General features: G+C 35.3%; 1 protein-coding gene across 1 annotated transcript in view; it reads right to left on the reverse strand.

Annotated features, from left to right (window-relative positions):
* The window catches only part of pth1r (parathyroid hormone 1 receptor), a 94,780-nt gene extending 73,857 nt beyond the window's left edge, over positions 1–20,923 (reverse strand). The window contains exon 1 of the mRNA XM_051095277.1: positions 19,934–20,923. Coding sequence (XP_050951234.1) covers positions 19,934–20,008 — 75 coding nt within the window. The 5' untranslated portion in view covers positions 20,009–20,923. The remainder of the gene's footprint in view (positions 1–19,933) is intronic.
* Positions 20,924–21,311: the final 388 nt, after the last annotated feature.

The following is a 21,311-nucleotide window of genomic DNA, read 5'->3' on the forward strand; positions in this document are numbered from 1 at the left end:
AATTTTCATCAGCTGATTTATATGCAGATTTATTATATGTTGGAAAGAGTTGTGCTACTTAATATTGTTGAACCTGTGATACTTTTTTTCTTTTTTTTGTCAGGATTCTTTGATGAACAAGTTAAAAATAACATCATTTATTCAAAAATCAAAAGTCTTTTTACTACATCTTTGTTAATAAATAAATACATGCATGCATACATACATACATAAAAATAAAAATGACTGGCCCCAAACTTTTGAATGGTATTGTGTATTTTTAGAAAAGATTTTTGGGTAACACTTTAGAATAGGGTACACTTACTCACTATTAACTACGACTTTTCCCTTAATAAATTCCTAATTTGCTGCTTATTAATAGTTAGTAGTTGTTAAGTCTGGGTATTAGGGATGTAGAATAAGATCATGTAGAATAAGGCATTAATGCTTAATTAGTACTAATAAATGGCTAATATTCTAGTAGTATGCATGCTAATAAGCAACTAGTTAAGAAACCGTAAAATAAAGCGTTACCGACTTTTGTAACACTTTAGTATGGGGAACAATTCTCACTATTAACTAGTTACTTAATAGCATGCCTATTATTAACATATTGGCTGTTTATTACTTAAAAAGCACCTATTCTGCATGAACATATTCTACATCCCTAATCCTATAGAATACCTGAACTTAACAACTTCCTTACTAAGTATTAATAAGCAGAAAATTAGGAGTCTACTGAGGAAAAAGCCATAGTTGATGGTTTGTTAATAGAGAGAACTGGACCTTAAAATAAAGTGTGACCAAGGTTTCTACTCTGAATTTATTTTTTTATCAACAAAAAAATTCCTCAAAAAATGATCACAGGTTCCAAAAAAAATATTAAGCAGCCCAACTGTTTTCAAAACTGAAAATAAATCAGCATTTTAGAATGATTTCTGACGGTAATGGCTGATGAAAATTCAGCTTTGCATCACAGGAATAAATTATACTTTAAAGTATATTAAAATATAAAACCATTATTTTAAATTGTAATAATATTTCACAATATGACAGATTTTTCTTTGCTTTTTATCAAATAAATGCAGCCTTCTTTAAAAAAAAAAAAAACATTAAAAATATTACTGATCCCAAACCTTTAAACCAGCCTAGACTCACTACAAATAAGTGCATTTATATACATTTCTGAAAAAAGGAAGAAAAGAAGAAAAAAAATGCCTATATGTACGAATCACTGCAATTTCCAGCTGAAATGAACACTAGAGGCAGTAAAACTCAACTATTATTTCTTTTTACACAAAGTATGATTTACAGGTACAGCGTTTTAGATAATACAGCCAAATCTGCACATAATTACTTGCAGAATATTATGTTATGACATAATGTGCAGTTTGAAAACTGATACTTTTGAACGTTGTCGTCATATATTTTCATAAATTTTTTTTAAAATTGGTGGCGTTGCACTTAAGTGATGAAGAACTCCAGTACGAAACAGATTCAACAAAACTGCTCAAATCAGTTGTGTACGGAAGTTCAAATAGCACAGCTGCACCAACAAACGAGTTTTATATCAATTTTGCATTTGTTAACACTATCGGGTAGGTTTAGGATTGGGTTTGGTGTAGGGGATATTTCCAACACGATAGAGCATAAACTTTTAGTGACAGTCTCTGGATATTTGAATTATAGACACCCGCAATACGTACCTCAAGCAGCAGAATAAAAATGCGGCAATACGTGCCTGTACCAACATAATAAAAACGTGCCACGGTCGTGTATTGAACGTGTGTTTTAACACCACTCTCTGGACTTTTCACTTTGAAACTGCTGCGAAACATGCAGTAAAGTACACAATTATAGTGTTGCAGAAATGTATAGAGGCATGTATTTTCATGAGCCTGGGTTGCTTTGAACAGCAGTGTTTAAACGTACATCTTTTGTAGAGCTTTTGTAGTAACTTGTACGTCAGTCTCTAACATTAAAAAAAAAAAAGGCTGACCTATCATGCATTTCTGTCTTACTTCCGCAATATGGCATGCATCAGAGTTAGAAAAAAAAATTAGGGTGGGACTCTATTTTGTCCATCGGGAATTGACTGGATCACAAAAACGTGTTTGCTACAAACTAGGATGGAGCCAAATGTTTGGAGGCGTTGAAAAATAAGAGAGATCTCTTACTTTGTTTATCTTCGACTTCATGAGGAAAAGCAGATTGTGTGTGTGAGTGAGAAGCCGTGTGGAGGAATTCAGGTTGAGGCACTGATAGTGCAGCATTTACAGCACATGGTCTCTGCATATATTAACCGGCAGTCACAAGGGCGCGGGGCACTGGATAAATGAACCCCAGTGTTTTGCTACATCGTCAGTGAAGCTTGTGCCCGCGCTCACACTCTGTGACTCAACTTACTCAATCACAAACCTTCACTCGCAGACACGGAGAGCAGAGAGCAGCACAAACCCAGAACACATTGGACCTACGGTAATTATTTATGGCCTCCCAGAGAAAGAATAGGTGCACTATCACCCTGTTTTACAAAATCTACCTTCCCTGGGAAAGAATAGGCCTCCTACATTACAAAACTTGCCACTTTCCTCAAGCACAAAAGCTGGAAAAAGGCAAGGGTAAATAACGGGAGAGGTAATCTGCGCTAGTGTCAAGCCAAGAGCATTATACAGCATGCTGCCCAGTTTTTGCATCGAGGCCTTTCTGCTATCTGAATATTGAATCGCTTACTATTTTTCCCGAGCCGTATTGAGTCTCCTGGCTGGAAAATCTAGAGCAGCGAACTGCATACTTACAAACTCCCATAAGCCCCTGAGGTTTGCAATGAAACTAATAAAGGTCCTTTTAAGAATCCCCCACCCAAGCCCTCCGCACCCCCTTCATAGCCACCTTTGCCAAGAGTTTGGTGCCGCCTGGTGAAGAGGCTGTATACCTCCTGTGCCTCAGATCCAAGATGCCTGATAGCTTTGACTCGAATTCTTCTTGCTACTAGAGTAGGAAAAAAAGGTGGAGAAGCAAAAGTTCATGACTGCGAATTTTCACATGGTAACACTACTCTGTCAACCTGGGAGTTGTGGAATGCAGAGCTGCCTGGAATTCAGGGGCCGGGACATTGATAGGCAAATGCAGGAAAGAAGACAACGTTCACAGGGGTTGAGTCAAACCGAGTCAAAGTATGCCATTCTGGCTAAACTATCATGTGCGTGATCTACTGAATGGTTGGTAGAGATATAACTACATCAGAGTTTTAGCAGCTTGTGGCTGTGAATAAGAAACACAGATACTAACAGTTGAACCTGTTTTGTGCTATTTAGTATTATTGACATATATACAATAGTGAAACTAACTTTAGAAAGTTTTCTAAAGTAAATCTCTGTCTCGGCAATGTGTTGTTTATGCTTTCTAAGTTGCGCGATACAGTAATGTATGAATTATGCCCAGGGTCAAATGTTAAGTTTGTAATTATATAAATATTTAATCTGATGCGTTGTGATTTTTCACATGAACTCCATCTCTGCAATTGGTGTGAGTTTGAGTCTAATACTAATACTATTAATAACATTAATAATAATAATTATTATTATTATATTATATTATATTATTATTATAAAATCGTATTTTAGAAATATTATTTACTGATTTGTTTTTTAATAATTGTATTAATAATAATTAGTGTTACTACTACTACTACGCTTATTAATATATAAATTAAAATTATTATTATTATTATTATGAAATACTTATTGGTATTTCAGAGATATTCTTTACTGATTTGTTCATTTTTTATAATTTAATAATAATAATATTATTAACAACAACAACAACAACAATAATAATAAATAATAATAATAATTGCAATTAGATGTGTTTCTCTGGTTGTTCTGTCTGTTTTAATGTAAAAATGCACAAATGGTCAGTAAAAATAAAGAAAAAATGTATATATATATATATATATATATATATATAAAGACAACTACAGTATTTGTACTTGTATTAGTAGACTGTTACTCAAACTCAGGCAAACTAAGCATCCAAAGAGTAATATCAATGCACTAAAGGAATAGTTCATGCAAAAATTTAAATTCTGTCTTTAATTACTCACGCTCATGTTGTTCCAAACCCTTAAGACCTTCGTTCATCTTTGGAACACAAATTAAGATCCGAGACACAATTAAGTCAAAATACAAATACAAAAATAACAACTTTGTGGTACTTTTCTGGGCCTTGAACGTGGTAGTACCCTTGCTGTCTATGGGAGGATCAGAGAGCTCTTAAATTGTGTTCTGAAGATTAAAGAAGGTCTTATGGGTTTGGATCAACGTGAGGATGAGTAATTAATGACAGAATTTTCATTTTTGGATGAGCTAACCCTAAGAATTAGATTTAGTTTGTTGTTTGGTAGATATATAGCTTTAAGCATCTGACATCATAAATTCATAAAGTGTCAGACAGAAAAACTGACAAAAAAGGTACACAGCTATAATACTATATAAAATGTGTGGGTTTGTACACCAGATGAGATGGCTGGAATTCTCTAAGGTCTGTCAAAGCATCTCGACATGTTTTCCTAGTATCTGAAACGACTATCCTCTTCACACAATTCTTCTGTACACATCCCTTTGAAACCTGTCATCTGCCCACATATGGCACACATCATCTCAACCAGACGCACAAAAAAAGCCAGATTCCTTTTAATAGTAGGTCTATGCAAAAGCATAGCAAAAGTCAGCTGCCTCCTACTTTCTGAAATAATGATCCTTGTGTCTTGATTATGTGTATTTTGTGTTTTCCATGCCATTTTCACACTTGGTTCAATTGCATGGTCTGAAACTGAGCTCAGTTGCACCATCCTCCTCCTGCCCCAACACATCTCTTTTCACATTGTACTTCTGGGTAAGAACCATGATAAGTTTGCATCATCAGCATGAGTAGCACTGTGAAAACTAATGGCACTGGTTTGCCACTCCACGTAATGACTCAAGAGGACAGATACCAGTTTAGCTGTATTATTGAAGTATTTATACTAGTTGTACTGTCACCCAATTAAAATTTATAATCTAGATAATTACATGATGTGCCAAATTTACCAATCGAATTGATCACAAATCAATCACACATCAATTTGCATTGAGAACTCATTATTTTGTTAACTGAGAAAAGCATTGAACAGACATTGCAACTAATGTGAAAGGGTCGAATTTTTCCATTGATGTATAGTTTGTTAGGATAGGACAATATTTGGCCGAGATACAACTATTTGAAAATCTGGAAGTGAAAATCTGAGGGTGCAAAAAACAATCAAAATATTGAGAAAATTGCCTTTAAAGTTGTCCAAATGAAGTTCTTAGCAATGCATATTACTAATCAAAAATTAAGTTCTGATATATTTACGGTTGGAAATTTACAAAATATCTTAATGGATCATGATCTTTACTTAATATCCTAATGATTTTTGGCATAAATGTATAAATTTTGACCCAATGTATTGTTGCCTATTGCTTTTGTGGTCCAGGGTCACAAATAGATTTAAAGGGAATTTTTATGACACATTTATTTTTAAAGCCACAATGTGGCCATAACATTGTTTTCAGAAGCTGCATCTAAAGTGGCATTTAGGTGCATTTACTTGGCATTAGAGTTGGCATGAATGCATTTACACTGTTTTTTTTTTTTTTATTTTTACTTTTTTAATTATTACTGAAATATAAAATTCTATTTTTGTAAAAATGAAATTAAACTCTAAAAAAGAAACTAAAACCGACAGTAGGTGGCGGCAAATTATTGTCTTACTGAGTCAGTCATTCATTCAACCCATTTGTTCACACGGCTGATTCATTCAGAAATGAACCAAGTGACTGTCTTTAAGGGTGAGTCACTGACTCACTGACTCACTCAATTCATTCAGTAACAAAACACTAGTGTATGTTGCTTAGCTGTGGCTTTGTTTGGAGCTACTTCCATTGGCGAAACAGAACAAACACAGACAATATTATGTCTGCAATGTAACACAATATTAACGTTCAACATTTACTAAATGCTGCATTTGTGCAGATATCCAGGAAAAAATGCACTTTGGATCGTGTGCTATTGTTAAACTATATCATATGATATTAATATGGATCATAAGAATAAAAGCAGTTTACTTGTATATGTCAGAATGGATTTCACTCATACTGACTTGAACTGTAGAGAAACACACATAAGCTGTATCCTAAACCACCTTTTAAAGCAGATCGCTGGTGGGCATCCAAGATCAGAAAACCTCTTATATTCAGACTGACATCCAATGGACTTGGGTCCACACCAATGAGCGAAAGTGCCTGAGAAAACATTCTGCTAAGTTATCAGTCTACTATAATTTCCCCAAATATTTTTGATATATTTTCGTTTTTCACCATAAACTGGATGCCCAAAAAATTATCAGTAGCCAGCATGGAGACATCGGTATATAATGCATAAAAGAAATGCATGAGTCCCTTTACTCACGGCTCGGCACGTCGTGGATTCCATCCAAAAATCTGACAGGCAAAACGCTTCTCGTTGAAATATTTGTGCTAGCTGTGTCACCTATTTAGTTTGCTGTAAAACTGGCATTGAGTTACTCACACTCCAACATTCTTTGAGTGGAAAAGGTGGGGGGAAAATCCTTGCAAAGGTCAAGGGAAGTCAAGTAAACAACATTTTCCTGAGTCAAATACTGCCATCGTATTGCCTTGCCACGCCAGTGAAACTGAGGCCTTAACTATTAACACGAGCGTTATGAGCTCTGAGTCATGAACTGCTGCCAATACATGCTGTATGTCAGTCCATAGACCGGCTGCAAATTTGGAATATTTCTCTAATTGTCTCCATCATCCAGAAAGAAATATAGCCCTTACAATTGAGGTATAGTTCTTTCCAGTTACTTTTATCCTTAGCAAGAAGCTCTGAGAGAGGAATGTTGACTCCTTAGTGGGTGCAAGCGTTATGCACAGATATCAGTCTGCTTGTTGGGTTCTTAGTTTTAATGTGTAGACAGCAGAGATGATGGAAACCATCAAAACTCCCTTTCAACACAATGGTAGCATTAACACGCAGTGACCCCCAATCACAAGCTGTGCTTTCTTTGCCCTGATCCGTATGTATTCACAGAACTGTATTCACTTTTTGAATGATGTTTCTGACACAACAATGTATACAAACATTTATTAAGTTATACATGAATGCTTGCTTGAAAGTTCAACATTTCTGAGTCACGTTTGGACTCTATGAGCTGAGCACAATGCCTAGTTTTATCTGGAAATGCTTTGGATTATGTAAATAATGCATAGAAAAAAACAGTCATACTTTATTTTAAGGTCCAGTTCTCCCTGTTAACAAACCATTACCTACGACTTTTACCTCAGTAAACTCCTAATTTGCTGCGTATCTATAGTTAATAACGTAGTTGTTAAGTTTAGGTATTGGGTAAGATTAGGCATGTAGAATACAATAATGCAGAATATGTGCTTTATAAGCACTAATAAACAGCCAATATGTTAATAATAGCTATGCTAGTAAGCAACTAATTAATAGTGAGAATTGTTCCTTATACTAAAGTGTTACTGAAAAAACACTGTTCTAACTCCATTTTCAACTGAAAACTTTTAATGCACTATGTCCGCTCATTCACACAGCATCGCTGTTTTGTAGGTGTATTATGTGTTCAGTCTATAGGTATGTGAGCAGGCACGTTGTTTTACTTTACAAAGTGACATTGCCCACTTCTGGCCTGGCATGCATAATACAGTGTTTTTAGTGATTTTTGCTGATCTGTGTAAACAGTGATCACTTTGACACAGTAGCCATCTGTATGCAAAATTCTCCAAAATTTCTGTTTTTAGGACATTCGTTGTCGTGTAAACATACCCCAAGTTCCATACCTCTAATTGTGCATGCACATCAAAAGCAAACTGAATTATTTGCACGAGTAGATGACATACAAAGTGAATGCAAAATTGCGAATTCACGCCAGGCGACACAATAGCACAAATTGGGCAACGCGATTGCCGTGAACATGCAATATACACTCCAATCGTGTCTTCAAAATTTCAACTAGTGAAAAATTTGCATGGCGTGTTGTCACACAAGCAACAAGAGCTTTTTCACTGTCCATGTTCGGAAACCGGAAGCGTCAAATAGTTGTGTAAAATAACTTCCGCTGTAGCCTGTATGAATGGCAATGCCCATAGCACGGGACGGTTGTGATTTATTAATGAACAGTTCATTATAGATGTTTCATCATAACATATTAAACACAGTTTCTGATCATTAATCGGGTATGACGAAACAAGGAAAAATGTTGTCATGATATTCCGACGCACATTTCATGATTTAAATGGGACAGAGACAGACCAGCAGTTTATTTTAAAAATGCAAGAACAGAATACAAAAACACATCACATTAAAGGACAATAAAAGCTTATCCATAAAACATTAACCACAACTAGACTGTGCAAATTAAACAGAAATCATGTTAGCATTACTTTCGTGCACTTACTTTAATTTTCAATCCAGTCGTCACGTATTAGGTCAATTTGGAGTTGAAATAAATTTGTATTTTTCATCCCAGAGTTATTCTAAGATAACTGGTTACCATCTTAAACCTGACATATCCTCCAGATTTGAGCGCAGTGACTTAATAGCATTATACTGTAGATAAAGATTGGAGATAAATCATAGTGAATGTGATGTGTTGTTTGTATGCTATTCTTGCATTTTTTAAATAAAAAGCTGGTCTGTCTCTGAAGTACTGTGCATACGCAGCTTGTGCGCTCCCATTTAAATCATGAAATGTGCGTCGGAATATCATAACATTTTTCCTCGTTTCGTCGTACCCGATTAATGATTAGAAACTGTGTTTAATATGTTTTGATAAAACATCTATGATGAACTGTCCTATTTGACATGTCCGGTTGTATCAGAAGATGGAGGAAAGCACTACACAATGATTTTATTCACGATTAACATCCAATGAGTAATCTAGAGCGAGTTATGCATTGTGAATATTTACTTCAGGTGTGCATTTGATTTTAGTGTGCACACACTATAACAAAAACAGCCAAGTTATATAAAAATATAACTCATATAATCTCTATGTACTTACATTCATATTGTAAATATATGTCTTTAAATTATTTTAATATCTGTCTTAATAGGCCAATGGTTCATTTTTGTTTTGATACAAAAAAGCCATTCTCACAAACTCGATTAAAAATCAAGAGGGAAAACATTCAAATGTTGCATTTTTGTGACAATGTCCAACTATGAGAAAGAAATGATCACTGTCCCAAACAATTCTTCTAGACAACCACGTTGCCCTAAAGCTACAACTCTAAATAACTCCTTCCCTGCCTTTGACAGAATTTTCCAGCTTTTCTTGTTTTTTTACTGTTATATAGTAGGGGAGCTATTACACATCTTCTGAAAGAATACTGAAATCTGGATCAAAACACAATGAAGAAGAAGCGGAAACGGGCGATTGCTTATGGAAGCATCTGCATATATAATAAAACATGCTCATCAAACATCAAATAAATTTTCTAAATGCAATGTCGAGCCTGGAAGCGATCTAGGACTGTAAAGCTTTGGAGGTGTTAATGAACTCAATTTACTCCATCTATGCTTTGATCATCAAGTTCTTTGTTTAGAATGTTGTTTTTTTTATTAATATATATATATAAATAATTTAAACTGCCATATTGAAGTGCTGATTAAAGAAAAAAAAGAATACAGCTAGAATAAAGTGATTTGTTTTGTTAAAAAGCAGAGACTGTTTTTTTTTTTTTTTTGACATATTGTACATTCAGATATTCACACACTAAATATTCTGAAGGTTTTGTAAAAATGACCAGTAATGCTGGTGGTGGCTGGCAACTTAAAAAAAAAAACACTGGAGGGGAAAAAGTTAATTAACTACGGTAAAGACATATCCTACTTATAATGATGGACTGTCATTTTACTCTAAATTGCATTTACTTTAAATTTTAATTTAGTCATTGTCATACTTATGAATGGCAAAAACTGCTGAGAATAACTCACGACACCCTCATTTGCTTCAATCTAGCGCCTGTGAAATATGAGATTTGCAATCATTATGAAAGGTCGTTCTCATCTCTGGTCAATGACAAAACAAGCATGAGCAAGTAATTAGCAGAAGAGGAAAAATTATAACATGTCCTGAAGCTGCTATAGCGAGAAATACTCTATACCAGTTTAATGTGCAGTATCAATTACAAATGAGCCACTGGTAGGCTGATTTCCTGAAGAGTGTACGTTCTGTGACTTTGTGGTGCTTTCAAAACATTGCTGAGTTTGTTTGAATTCTCCGTCAAGTCCAACACTGCACATCGGCTCAACCAATGGTGTGAGTTTGGGGTAGGAGTTTCTATTTGTCAAACCAGTGGAGGATGATGGGAAACCTGTTTAAAAAATTTCACCACTACACAGAAGTAGCAGGATTCAACTGGATATGCCTAAAGTGAAACAATTTTGTGCCTCACAGTGTCCTGCAATTAAAGCCACGTATAATGGCAAACACCATTACTTTAAGACTGACACACTGGTTTCTCCCATCAAGTGCTCGCAAGGTTACAAGGCATGAATTCAGGAAAAAAAAAGTCTGATTGCAATCATGACGGTTTGTACCTAGTAATAGACGCACAAATGGAAGGGCCAATCAGTGGGAATTCTTCCTGAAGGTCAAAGCTGTCATAGTAACTGTGAAAACACTACTGATAAAGTAAAGCGATTTGCACTGTCAATTTTCAGTCCCAAATCCAGCTGAAGTACATGCAGCACACAGTAAGAACAGATCAGGCTCCAATATTTCTTCGGTGTGAAGAGCTGGGAAAGAAATACCGGGGGTTTAAAGCCAAAGCGGATCAATGTGCTCACTGTCTGTTTGTGTAGCCGCAATGATTCATGTTGTACTACTGGATGTTCAGTTCATTTAAACTAGCCAGTTTTTTAGGCCACATGTCTGGAAAAGATAGCGAGGGTATGAAAAAGAAAAACATTTCTGAAACATTGTTCTGCATACTATATAAGATGCATATGAGTAAGAAGACTACGGAAGAAACATAAAAACAAAGTGCAATGTCTTCTGTTGCTGTAAAATTGTATTGAAACTGCACAGTGGCTTCAAAGATAATGCAATTCAAAGGTAATGTATTCATTCAAATAGTGTATATTTAAAGGTATGGATCTCAGCAAAAACATATATTAGACATGCATGAGGAATAGTAAAAAAATAACACTCAACAGTATGTAAACAAAATTGCATAGAGTAGATGTACTCTGAAAAGGAGAATTCATTGTAATACTTTTAAGTCACAATAAACACGTCATCTTTTATGTTTTTCTATTTTGTTGAAAGAGGGTTCAAAACAGCACTACAGCATGCCTTGTACTTTTCATTTGCAAAAGAAGCATATTGCAAGTATCTTTCAAATGTTCAGTTTAATCGTGACTGCTGATATGAGAAGATATGCTTAACTTGTACATTTTTCCTTGTTGTATTTATCTTAAAAAACCCATTTGGAGAAGAAAGCACAAATCAATTAATCATTTGTTCAAAGGACTTCTAAAAACTTAATTAAATATAGAGACAGAAAATACAGAGATACTTCTCTGGATAGTAACAATAAACTCTCAGCACATGTGCTTCAGTTTTAAAAGCAATAATAACAGGATAGATTAGAGGTGTGCAGTGAAGACAGTATCTGTTGCAATGGCAAAATGTGTCCAAAATATGTAAAAAATCTATTTGAAATGTAATTCTGTGTAACACTTTACAATATGGTTTCATTTGTTAACATTAGTTAACTATATTAGCTAACATGAACAATGCCTACACAGCATTTATTAATCTTAGTTAACACATTATTAAAATCAAATCTCTTAACATTAGTTAATGCACAGAACAGGGAACACATATTTACTATTAATTAAGAGTTTTCCCTCAAAAAACTGCTAATTTTCTGCTCATTAATAGTTAGTAAGGGGTGGATTAAGGGATTTAAATGCATAATAAGACATTAATATGTGCTTTATAAGGACTAATAAATAGCCAGTGTGCTAATAATAAATAGCATGGGTATATTTGTAGCAATAGCCAACATTCTTTTATGCCAAAAATCACTAGGATATTAAATAAAGATCATATTTCGTTAAGATATTTTGTAAATTTCCCACTGTAAATACATCAAAACTTAATTTTTGATTAGAAATATGCATTGCTAAGAACTTCATTTGGACAATTTAAAGGCGATTTTCTCAATACTTCTCAATTTTTTTGCACCCCCAGATTCCACATTTTCAAATAGTTGTATCTCTGCCAAATATTTCCCTGTCCTAATAAGGACAACACTGCCAAATTTTGAAAGCAATTGTAAAATATAGCTTGTGTACCAAAAAGCATTTCCAATCCCTCATTCTGCATAGTTTCATGCATACATGTAACACCAAATACATTTGTAGTCGAATAGTTAGCTGATTTATTATCAGATGATCAGATTTGATGACACGGTATTGTACAAATGCTGAACACAGTGTACAACCCAATGCTGAACCGCTGAACTGCTGTACAATCCAATGACTGAGAACTGATGCTGAGGATGTCCTAATGTGTTCACTCTAATGAACGAGGTTTCCGCCTACACATTGCAATGCTTTTAGCCACTTCTTCATAGAAGCCCTTATAGGAAATCAGCGTGCAGTGTATGTGATTGTTGTCACAACTTCACACATTTGATGCAAATTAGAAACTGCAATGTGGCTGTTTGATCATGATGTGCTAATTTTAATTCATAGAGTTTACACACATTTAGTTTACACACTCACTATGCCATAATAAATTAACTTCTTTATCAGGCCTATCTGTCATTCAGCAAGAACAAAGACTGACTGCATCTAAAGAATTTTTTTCTTCTATTATTGATTTGATTTTACAATGCATTTAGAAGTCATTATCCGTTCCAAATAAGGCATTCAGCTTCAGTCACATCCATAGGATAGATGTATCTGCCAGCGAGATTTTAAGCAGTCAATAATAAATAATGAATAAATAATTTAATTTATTTAGGTCTAAAAAATCTATGTCATAGAAATGATTATAAAGTTGATTACAGAATGATTCTGGAATGATTATAAATAAAAAGAAAATGCATGTTGACACCTGAACCCATTTCACACTAGCTGTGCAATTTCTTACTTTCAGTACGAATATGTGTATATAACTCAAACACAAAGTTTTATGGTATCCCAATATTACGATTGTATACACATCCAGTGCTACAGTATTTTTAATATGGTATGTAGCTGATTACATTTGGCATTAAATACATGTTATTGATCTTATTTTAAACAATCCATCTGTGCAAATTTTTATTTTGAGATGACAGACTTCTCTCTGATGACGACAATGATGCGGAAAACCAAGTCCCAGCACACCTTTTTTTCTGATATTTTGTTACACTTGTGTACGTCACAATATGGAAAAAAAGATCTGCCACTGCTCCCGTTTCATTGCAGCTTGCGATTCAGACTCAGCATTGACCTTTATTCTCTGTGCACAGTGCTGTAATAAGACCATTCAGACAGGATATTAGATGGAACGCAACAGAATGAAACAAAATGCAGGAATTTCAAGATGTGTTTTTTCAAAGATTAACTCCTTTTTAACTTAAAAAACACAGACAAATGGGCAAAACCTCTGCCTGGTCTTGCCAAATATTTAATTTCACAATGTAGGTTTAAATTATTTACCTTTATATTTAACAAGTAATTAAAAAAGACAATTGTGGATGCATTTATTACATAATACAACTTTCTACAGTGCAATAAATTCACTCAATTAAATTTGCATGCTAGGTGACTAAATAATGTCTACTGTTAGCGATCGGCTGATTAAATTATTGTATTTCATTCGGCAGTGTTTGAGCTGGAGGCTCAATCAGTTGATGGTAGCTGCATTGACTTCCATAGTATTGTTGAAGTCAATGGCTACCAGCAAATCTTTGGTTACAACATTCTTTAAAATATCTTGTTTTGTGTTCAACAGAAGATAGAAAGTCATACAGGTTTGGATAAACTGGAAGGTGAATAAATGATGACTGAATTTTAATTTTTTGTTTAACTACCCCGTTAAAAGTGTGGCTCTTATCTAAAAAGCTCCACAAAGATAAGCTGATGCGGTGGAACCATAAATCTTTTTGCGAATTACTGTCTTCTTTTCTTGTGTTGACAGCTACACATACTCCGTGATTTATGAATTCTGAGTCTTGCTCCTGAAGCACCCACATGTTCAATGATGGACTGTAATAACACCCCAATTTCACCTCCTGTAGCGAGTAAGACCTGCAACATGACCCTTTGTTATTGTCAATTTGGTTAAACGTGAAGCCTGGGTGTTAGGTCACAATATTTGTCTCCACTGACAAGAGAGTATAGTGTCCTCAGTGTTATTCTGTGGACAAATATGCATGCAGCTGAGTAACAAAGTGACAACTTAGTCATACGCCAGCCATTAGTTGCATGCCACGGTTCCTGAAAAGTTGCATTTCCTCTTTAATAAATGTAGGAATACAGTGAGCCACTTCGTCCAGACAACATTTTCTATAACAAGGCATGCTGGGTGACCCGCTGAGAATTGCATTGCATCTGATTGTAACTGAGTGGTTCACCTTAAGAGTATCCACAACTAGATCTTTGCCCTTTAAAAAATGGTCTGCATTAGCAGTCAAACTGGTGCACTTGAATAATTTTATATTCCACACAAAGGAGGAAATTGTGCAATTTAACAGAATCTGCTAAAATGACAGCGTTTATTGTCAAATATCAGAAGTTCTAGCCATTTGATTACTGCTCCATCAAGAGATAACTGATTATTAACAGTACTGTTATTTCAATGATGCACTGAATACAGGTTGTGCTAGATCTGGTTGTGCTAGAATGGTATCTACAATCATTAATTTAATACTTTTTAAAAAAGCTCTGTTTATCACCTACATCATCTAATGCAGTTAGAAGCAAATTCCAACATATTTGAATTGGCAGCTTATTTTTTGTTCTTACATAGTCCAACATACTTAAGCTGTGGGTTCTTAAATGGCAAATCTGATAGTGGACCATATTCTGAAAACCTGCTAGTGCAATTTGTGTAACTGTGTTTGAAGATCAATTGCACAATCCAAATGATACACAAGGCTTTAAAAACTGAAGCACAGTCAAGCACATTTGTTAAAGACGCTAAAGTTAACCCTAAGCATCAATATATTGACAAACTTGGAATTGCTTTCAATGAGAAATCCTTGCTGTCAATACACAGAGGCCATGGGAAATGTATTAGCATTTGATCATTATTTGAGTCTCATTTTATCATACTGATAATTTGATTTTCACTGCGCCATTTAGACCTAACCTATCCCTAAACCTAACTATCTGTCAGTATAAAACAAGGTACAGTCACTGAATGGTATCTACAATCATTAATTTAATCAGTCAGTGAATTCAATTAATTTGCCCCCTGCTTGTTGCACAGGCATTGTACACAGAACACATAATTCTTTTCTTAAGTTCAAGGCAAATCTAATCACCATACAGGCAAAAGCTCACAATAAAAATTAACAAACGTGTGTCAAGGAGTTTGTTTGATGTATGAAATAACACCCCAACATGAAAGATTAGTGAGGGCAATGTGTGATGAAAAATTAAAGAAAAATGATCCATCTCTTCTGTAGAGTTCCAGACACAAATAAATGCAAGTTTGTTTGTTTTGTTTTGTTTTGTTTTTGGATCAATTTATATATTTAATTAAACCTTTTAAGTTGCAAACATTATAAGTTCTGTTGACATTAATTATTATTGATCATCAACTTAATATTGTGCATAATTTAACCTCAAAGTTCTGTTAATTGATTTTATTATCATTATTATTTTAATTCAATAAGTAAAAAATTGTCTTGATAACTTTTGGAAATTGGGCAGTGGATTTCTATTGCCCATTGCACAGAAATTAATTAATTCATTCATTCATCTACTGAAGATAAATTGTAACAGCTGTTACAATTAGAAAAGTGACATAATTTCTTTTTCTAGGGACTCTCACTTGATCACATTCGAGCTTTACCACTAACTTATTGAGATGTGTATTTTGAAATATGTGATACAGTATTACCGCAAGTTTTGCACAGCAAGTTGAATTATAAAGTTGCATTAAAAATATGTACAAGAAACGAGTGATTCAGTCATACGTTGATCTAAGTGCAAACTTCGTTTAATACATATGCATGCACAGTTGAAATTCATTTACTGTTGAAAAGATGTGGAATCGTTTCACAAAATCAGCACTTTATTCAATGATAATTCAATGTTGTTGCACAACTCTAAAGGTATATAGTCCACCCAAAAATGTAAAATCTGCCATCACAAGACTGGGCACCAAAAACTGTTGACAATGCACATTAATGCTATTAGGTGTATTTTGGTGTACATACTGTAACTGCATATTGTGAAGGTGTGTACGCAACAATGTGAAAGGCATGCATGCAAACAATATAAGATCAACAAAATATTGTATTAGTGTAACCCAGGGGAGAAAAATACATTTGAGGTATTTGATTTTGGTAAAATATTACCCAGAGAATATTGTGATCGTTCTGTTAGACCTGCAGGAAAATCACAGTGGGTCAGTGTACTTTAAATATGTTTCATAAATTATACAAAATCACATTCTAGCAACAAGTTAGATCTATGCATTGTAGCCAGTGTAAAGTTAAATGTGAAGAAAAACGCACTGGTTCTCATGAATGATCATTTAAAAGAAAACAGACAGCAAATATACAGCAAACAGAATATCATAGAGACTTGGTCTACTAAACAACCACTTAAAACACCAATAATGACCGCTTAACAAAGCAAAGTGAAGCAACAAAAACACACCCTGACAATCACCCCAAAATAAGCTGCACTCACATTTTCTACAGAAAATGTAAAAATCCAGTACTTTTCAAAAAAGCTCTGTTTATCACCTACAGCATCTAATGTAGTTAGAAGCAAATCCCAACATTTTTGAATTGGCAGCTTTTTTTTTTGTTCTTACATCGCCCAACATACTTAAGCTGTGGGTTCTTAAATGGCAAATCTGACGGTGGACCATATTCTGTTTATCTCCTTTGAGACTGAAAACCTGCTAGTGCTATTTTTGAAATTGTGTTGCACAATCCACATGATACACAACCTTTTTCATTCCCAAGGCTTTAAAAAAACTGAAGCACAGTCAAGCACATTTGCTAAAGATGCAAAAGTTAACCCTAGGCATCAATATATTGACAAACTTGGAATTGTTTTCAATGAGAAATCCTTGCCGTCAATACACAGAGGCCATGGTAAATTTATTAGCATTTAATCATTATTTCAGTATCATTTTATCATATTGATAATTAGATTTTCACTGCACCATTTAGACCTACAGTAACCTGACCTCTACCCCTAAACCTAAGCATCTGTCAATATAAAACAAGGTACAGTCACATTTGTTACAAACGTACAAATATTCCAGGACTTTTGAGGCCAAACAATTCCTCTGTGTAAGAAACAAACCCAAATCTGATGATCATAGTCTACATTCACCGTAAAGCTCAAATCACAAACACGTTCAGAATGTGCCACCTGAAGAAGCATTGCATCAGCTCTGATTGTGAAACGCCATTGGCTCTTGTGTGTCTCATGACTCATTAGAAGACTTGGAATGCACCACGACTCATTTGCAATACTTTTGGTCAGCTTTTGCATTAAATAACTGGAACTGTACTTTTACCTGCCTGTTTTGTGTTTTATATGTTTAGGTTTAGAGTAGGCAGTGCCAGACCATGTTGCAGGCGATACAGACGTCCGCCTGGGGTCCCAATATGCCTCAGGGTCCCCGCGGGGTGATAAACATTATAAGTTTAATACAGTTACTGCCAAATAAACATTCTTTGTTCTACATTAACAAAACGTGATCACACACCAGCATACTGCAAAAACAAGCATGCGTACAAGGACCTCATCCTTTAAGACACAAACCACAATGACGTGACAACCAAACATGTGAAGTATAAGATAAGCTTTCAATCACTAAATGAAAAATACCTAATAAATAAGTTAAATCGCAAGTGACAATAAACACAGCATAAACGGGCACAGCAAACCGTGAACCAAAAAAACTATTGGTAATCTGTAAAATTGCTTTCCTGTCATGTAGCATCACCGGTAACGTATTATTATCCACAGACTTTAAACTTTCCTCAAATGTGCTGAAGTTGTTGCAAATGCACAAAATAAGCACAAAATTATTACTTTGTGGCTGTCTGAGATGCTTTCTGTGTTGAAAGCAGCATTTGGGAAGGCAGAAACAGCGCTTTTGTTGGCAAAGTCTTATGTTGCTTTCGCAATGAATTCAAAGACTGTGAACATAAAGATGCAATAAAGTTTGGCTGCACTAAAGAAGTGTTTTCATACCGTTATGTGAGTGGTTGCCAAAAAAATATATAATCTTTAATTATACAATACAATTATTATACAACAATACACTGTAACCTCATATTAATCATGATTTATTTGTACTTTCAATAATTTATTTAAATGAACTAATTACAGATGAAAGGTGGTTAAAACTAGTGCAACACTTATTTGATAAATATACACTATTCTTAATGCATTCACATATACATTAATGTTGATGCTTATTAATGCACCTTTTTTTGCAATTTTACTTCAATGCAGTTGTCATGTTTGTAGTGGTTATGTAGTTTTAATACTATGTCAATATTGGTGGGGCTCATTTTTCATGATACTGCCGAGGGCGCCACAAACCCACCGGCTGGTCCTGAGGGTAGGGGTGGGGTTAGGTGCTCAAAGATACTAAAGTATAAATATATATACATATATATATATATATATAAACACTTCTGCTTTTGCAACTGCATGCACGTATTCAAATGCACGCTATCATCTGATGCATAAGACAGGCAATTGAAAGCCGTGGAGTTCCTAGTTTGTCAATGCAGTTCACTTAATAGTGATGCACAAGGCAGCTGCCCATGCTTCTGTTCACTGGATGCCTTGGGAGTGAGAATAGTTTGGTATACATGCAAAATATACAGTGATGACTTGTTGAAATTGCAATTGATCTTGCTTATAGTGAGAAACAAAGCGCAGCCTTCTGTTCATGCTGTGACAAATTGCAGCTTTCACCATAGAGTGGCTTTAATTATATAGTGCACATCTGACTGTGTGAAGTTCTTAAAAAGCAACATCCTTTACCTGCCACATCACTGAGAGTGAACATCCATCACCATGGCATCAAGAGTCCCTTTTTTGAATAAGGGCACTCTACCAAAGCATAACGAGTCACTGCTGTGAATATATACACATAAAGTACGCATAAAGCCCTATTACTACAAATATTATATTTTGCTTTGCATCATATCTGAGAGCGCTGATGAATTCTGAGGTTGGGAATCATAAGGATTTGCCGATAAGATATTTATCACATGATATCATAAGTGCCAGGTCAATTTAGTTTATATGGTATCGACTGTAGTTTTAGATTGTTAATATGAATCATGAGCATAACTAATTACGATAACTAGCATGTCCAGCCTACGTGCGATAGTGGAAAATACGACAGAAGCGCTGCGAACATCGATTCTCTGTAAGTAGGGTATTTCAAGACAACCTTAATGAGTTTAAAGAAATGGCACAGTCCAGGGATGGTTGTATATCTAAAATGTTACTTAATATTTAAAAGAAATTCATCATTGACAGTCTTCATTAATAAGTGTTACTCTGGGTAAGAAAGTCAGGCAGACATATCAGTAAGCGCTTTGAAAGAAGACCGTAAGAAAGAAAGAAAGAAAGAAAAGCAAGAAAGAAAACGTAGTAAACTTACCAGACCATAGACGAAACTCAGCAAGGTGCCACAAAAGACAAAACCTAAAGTGTGTACGATCAGCGTGGCTCCCATCCCGACAAGTTCACGCAAATTGATGTCAACTTAAATGGGATTTCTCTGATGTTTACGTCTGTTAAAGCGCCGTCAAAGAGCCAGTCATTTCGCTGCTGTCCGCTCCCCTCCCATTACATCGTTTGCTTGTAAAATTATGAATATTTTCTCACGGCTTTTCCTTGTCACAGATCTGCAGGCTCGATTCAAACTGTTCCCAGTCTCTCTCCTCCCGCTCGCGTTTTATTTCTCTGCATCTGTCTGCCTTTTTTCTGAAATTACATCCACATGTCAGAACTATTTATGTCCTGCTCCTTCTGCGGTAGGAAGTTCAAATGATTCTTTGTGGAGTAGAAACCGACACTTTATTTTTAGGTCTTTAAATTTCCCTTCAGCCTTGCTGTAAAAAAAGCGACATAATAAAGCGGTGTCCCTCAGGCTCAACCTTCATTTTTCTCTCAGGACATCAAAAACGGCAAAAGAAACAGCCGAACTGTTTTAACGAAGACTGATGATGGTGCGACGTGGTGAATCTACACACTGAAGCCACAATAAAGAAAATATTCGGGCTTTTGCTATTCACTACAGCACTGACTTAAAGTGAAATGTGTCACTTCTCAGTAATTAAAAACATGCTTCGGGTTTCGCTGAAATAAACTGAAAGTTCAACATCTACTACACTGGTGTTCGCTTCAGTTTTGAGGCAGACGTGAATCTGACAGCCGCATTAAAGCGACGATACAAACGTAAGATAACTGTGACAAAGTAAAGGGATTTGTTTTAAAGAAAGAGCGTTCCTACGTTTACTTCACAATTAACGTCAGGTCGCAGCTGAAGAAAATCAGTGTTGCTCTTAAGGTTACTTGTACGCAAGTTTAGAGTTGTCCTCATTGACAAAACGGCTCCAGACGGCACACGTCGGTAACGCTCACTGAACCTCTGAGTGTACTACATGTTGAAGAAGCGGATAGAAAGAGGCAGGTATCGCTGACAGGCGTGAAGGATTTTGATTGGCTTACGGGGAAATGGTGAGCGGTTTGATTGGCTGACGGTCTCTTGGGTTTTATTACACATCTACTCGAGATGACACGCGCTTCCCGCCCCTTTTGCACAAGCTCCGCATTCAGTGCTGTACTTTATGTTGGCAGACGAGCGTTTCTTAGCCGTCCGCGTCGACACCGTGCAATGCAACCGATGAAATTATGCAAATACAATGCTGGGTAACATTTGGATTTAAATTTTTGCTGGCTTCTGAAATACATCTTTCAGCAAGGTTTTCGTATTTGCTTTTTCGTACATTCTTCAACAGTCAGTAAAGTCCGCT

This window comes from Labeo rohita, chromosome 2 (assembly GCF_022985175.1).
Source record: "Labeo rohita strain BAU-BD-2019 chromosome 2, IGBB_LRoh.1.0, whole genome shotgun sequence".
Taxonomy (NCBI): Eukaryota; Metazoa; Chordata; class Actinopteri; order Cypriniformes; family Cyprinidae; genus Labeo; species Labeo rohita.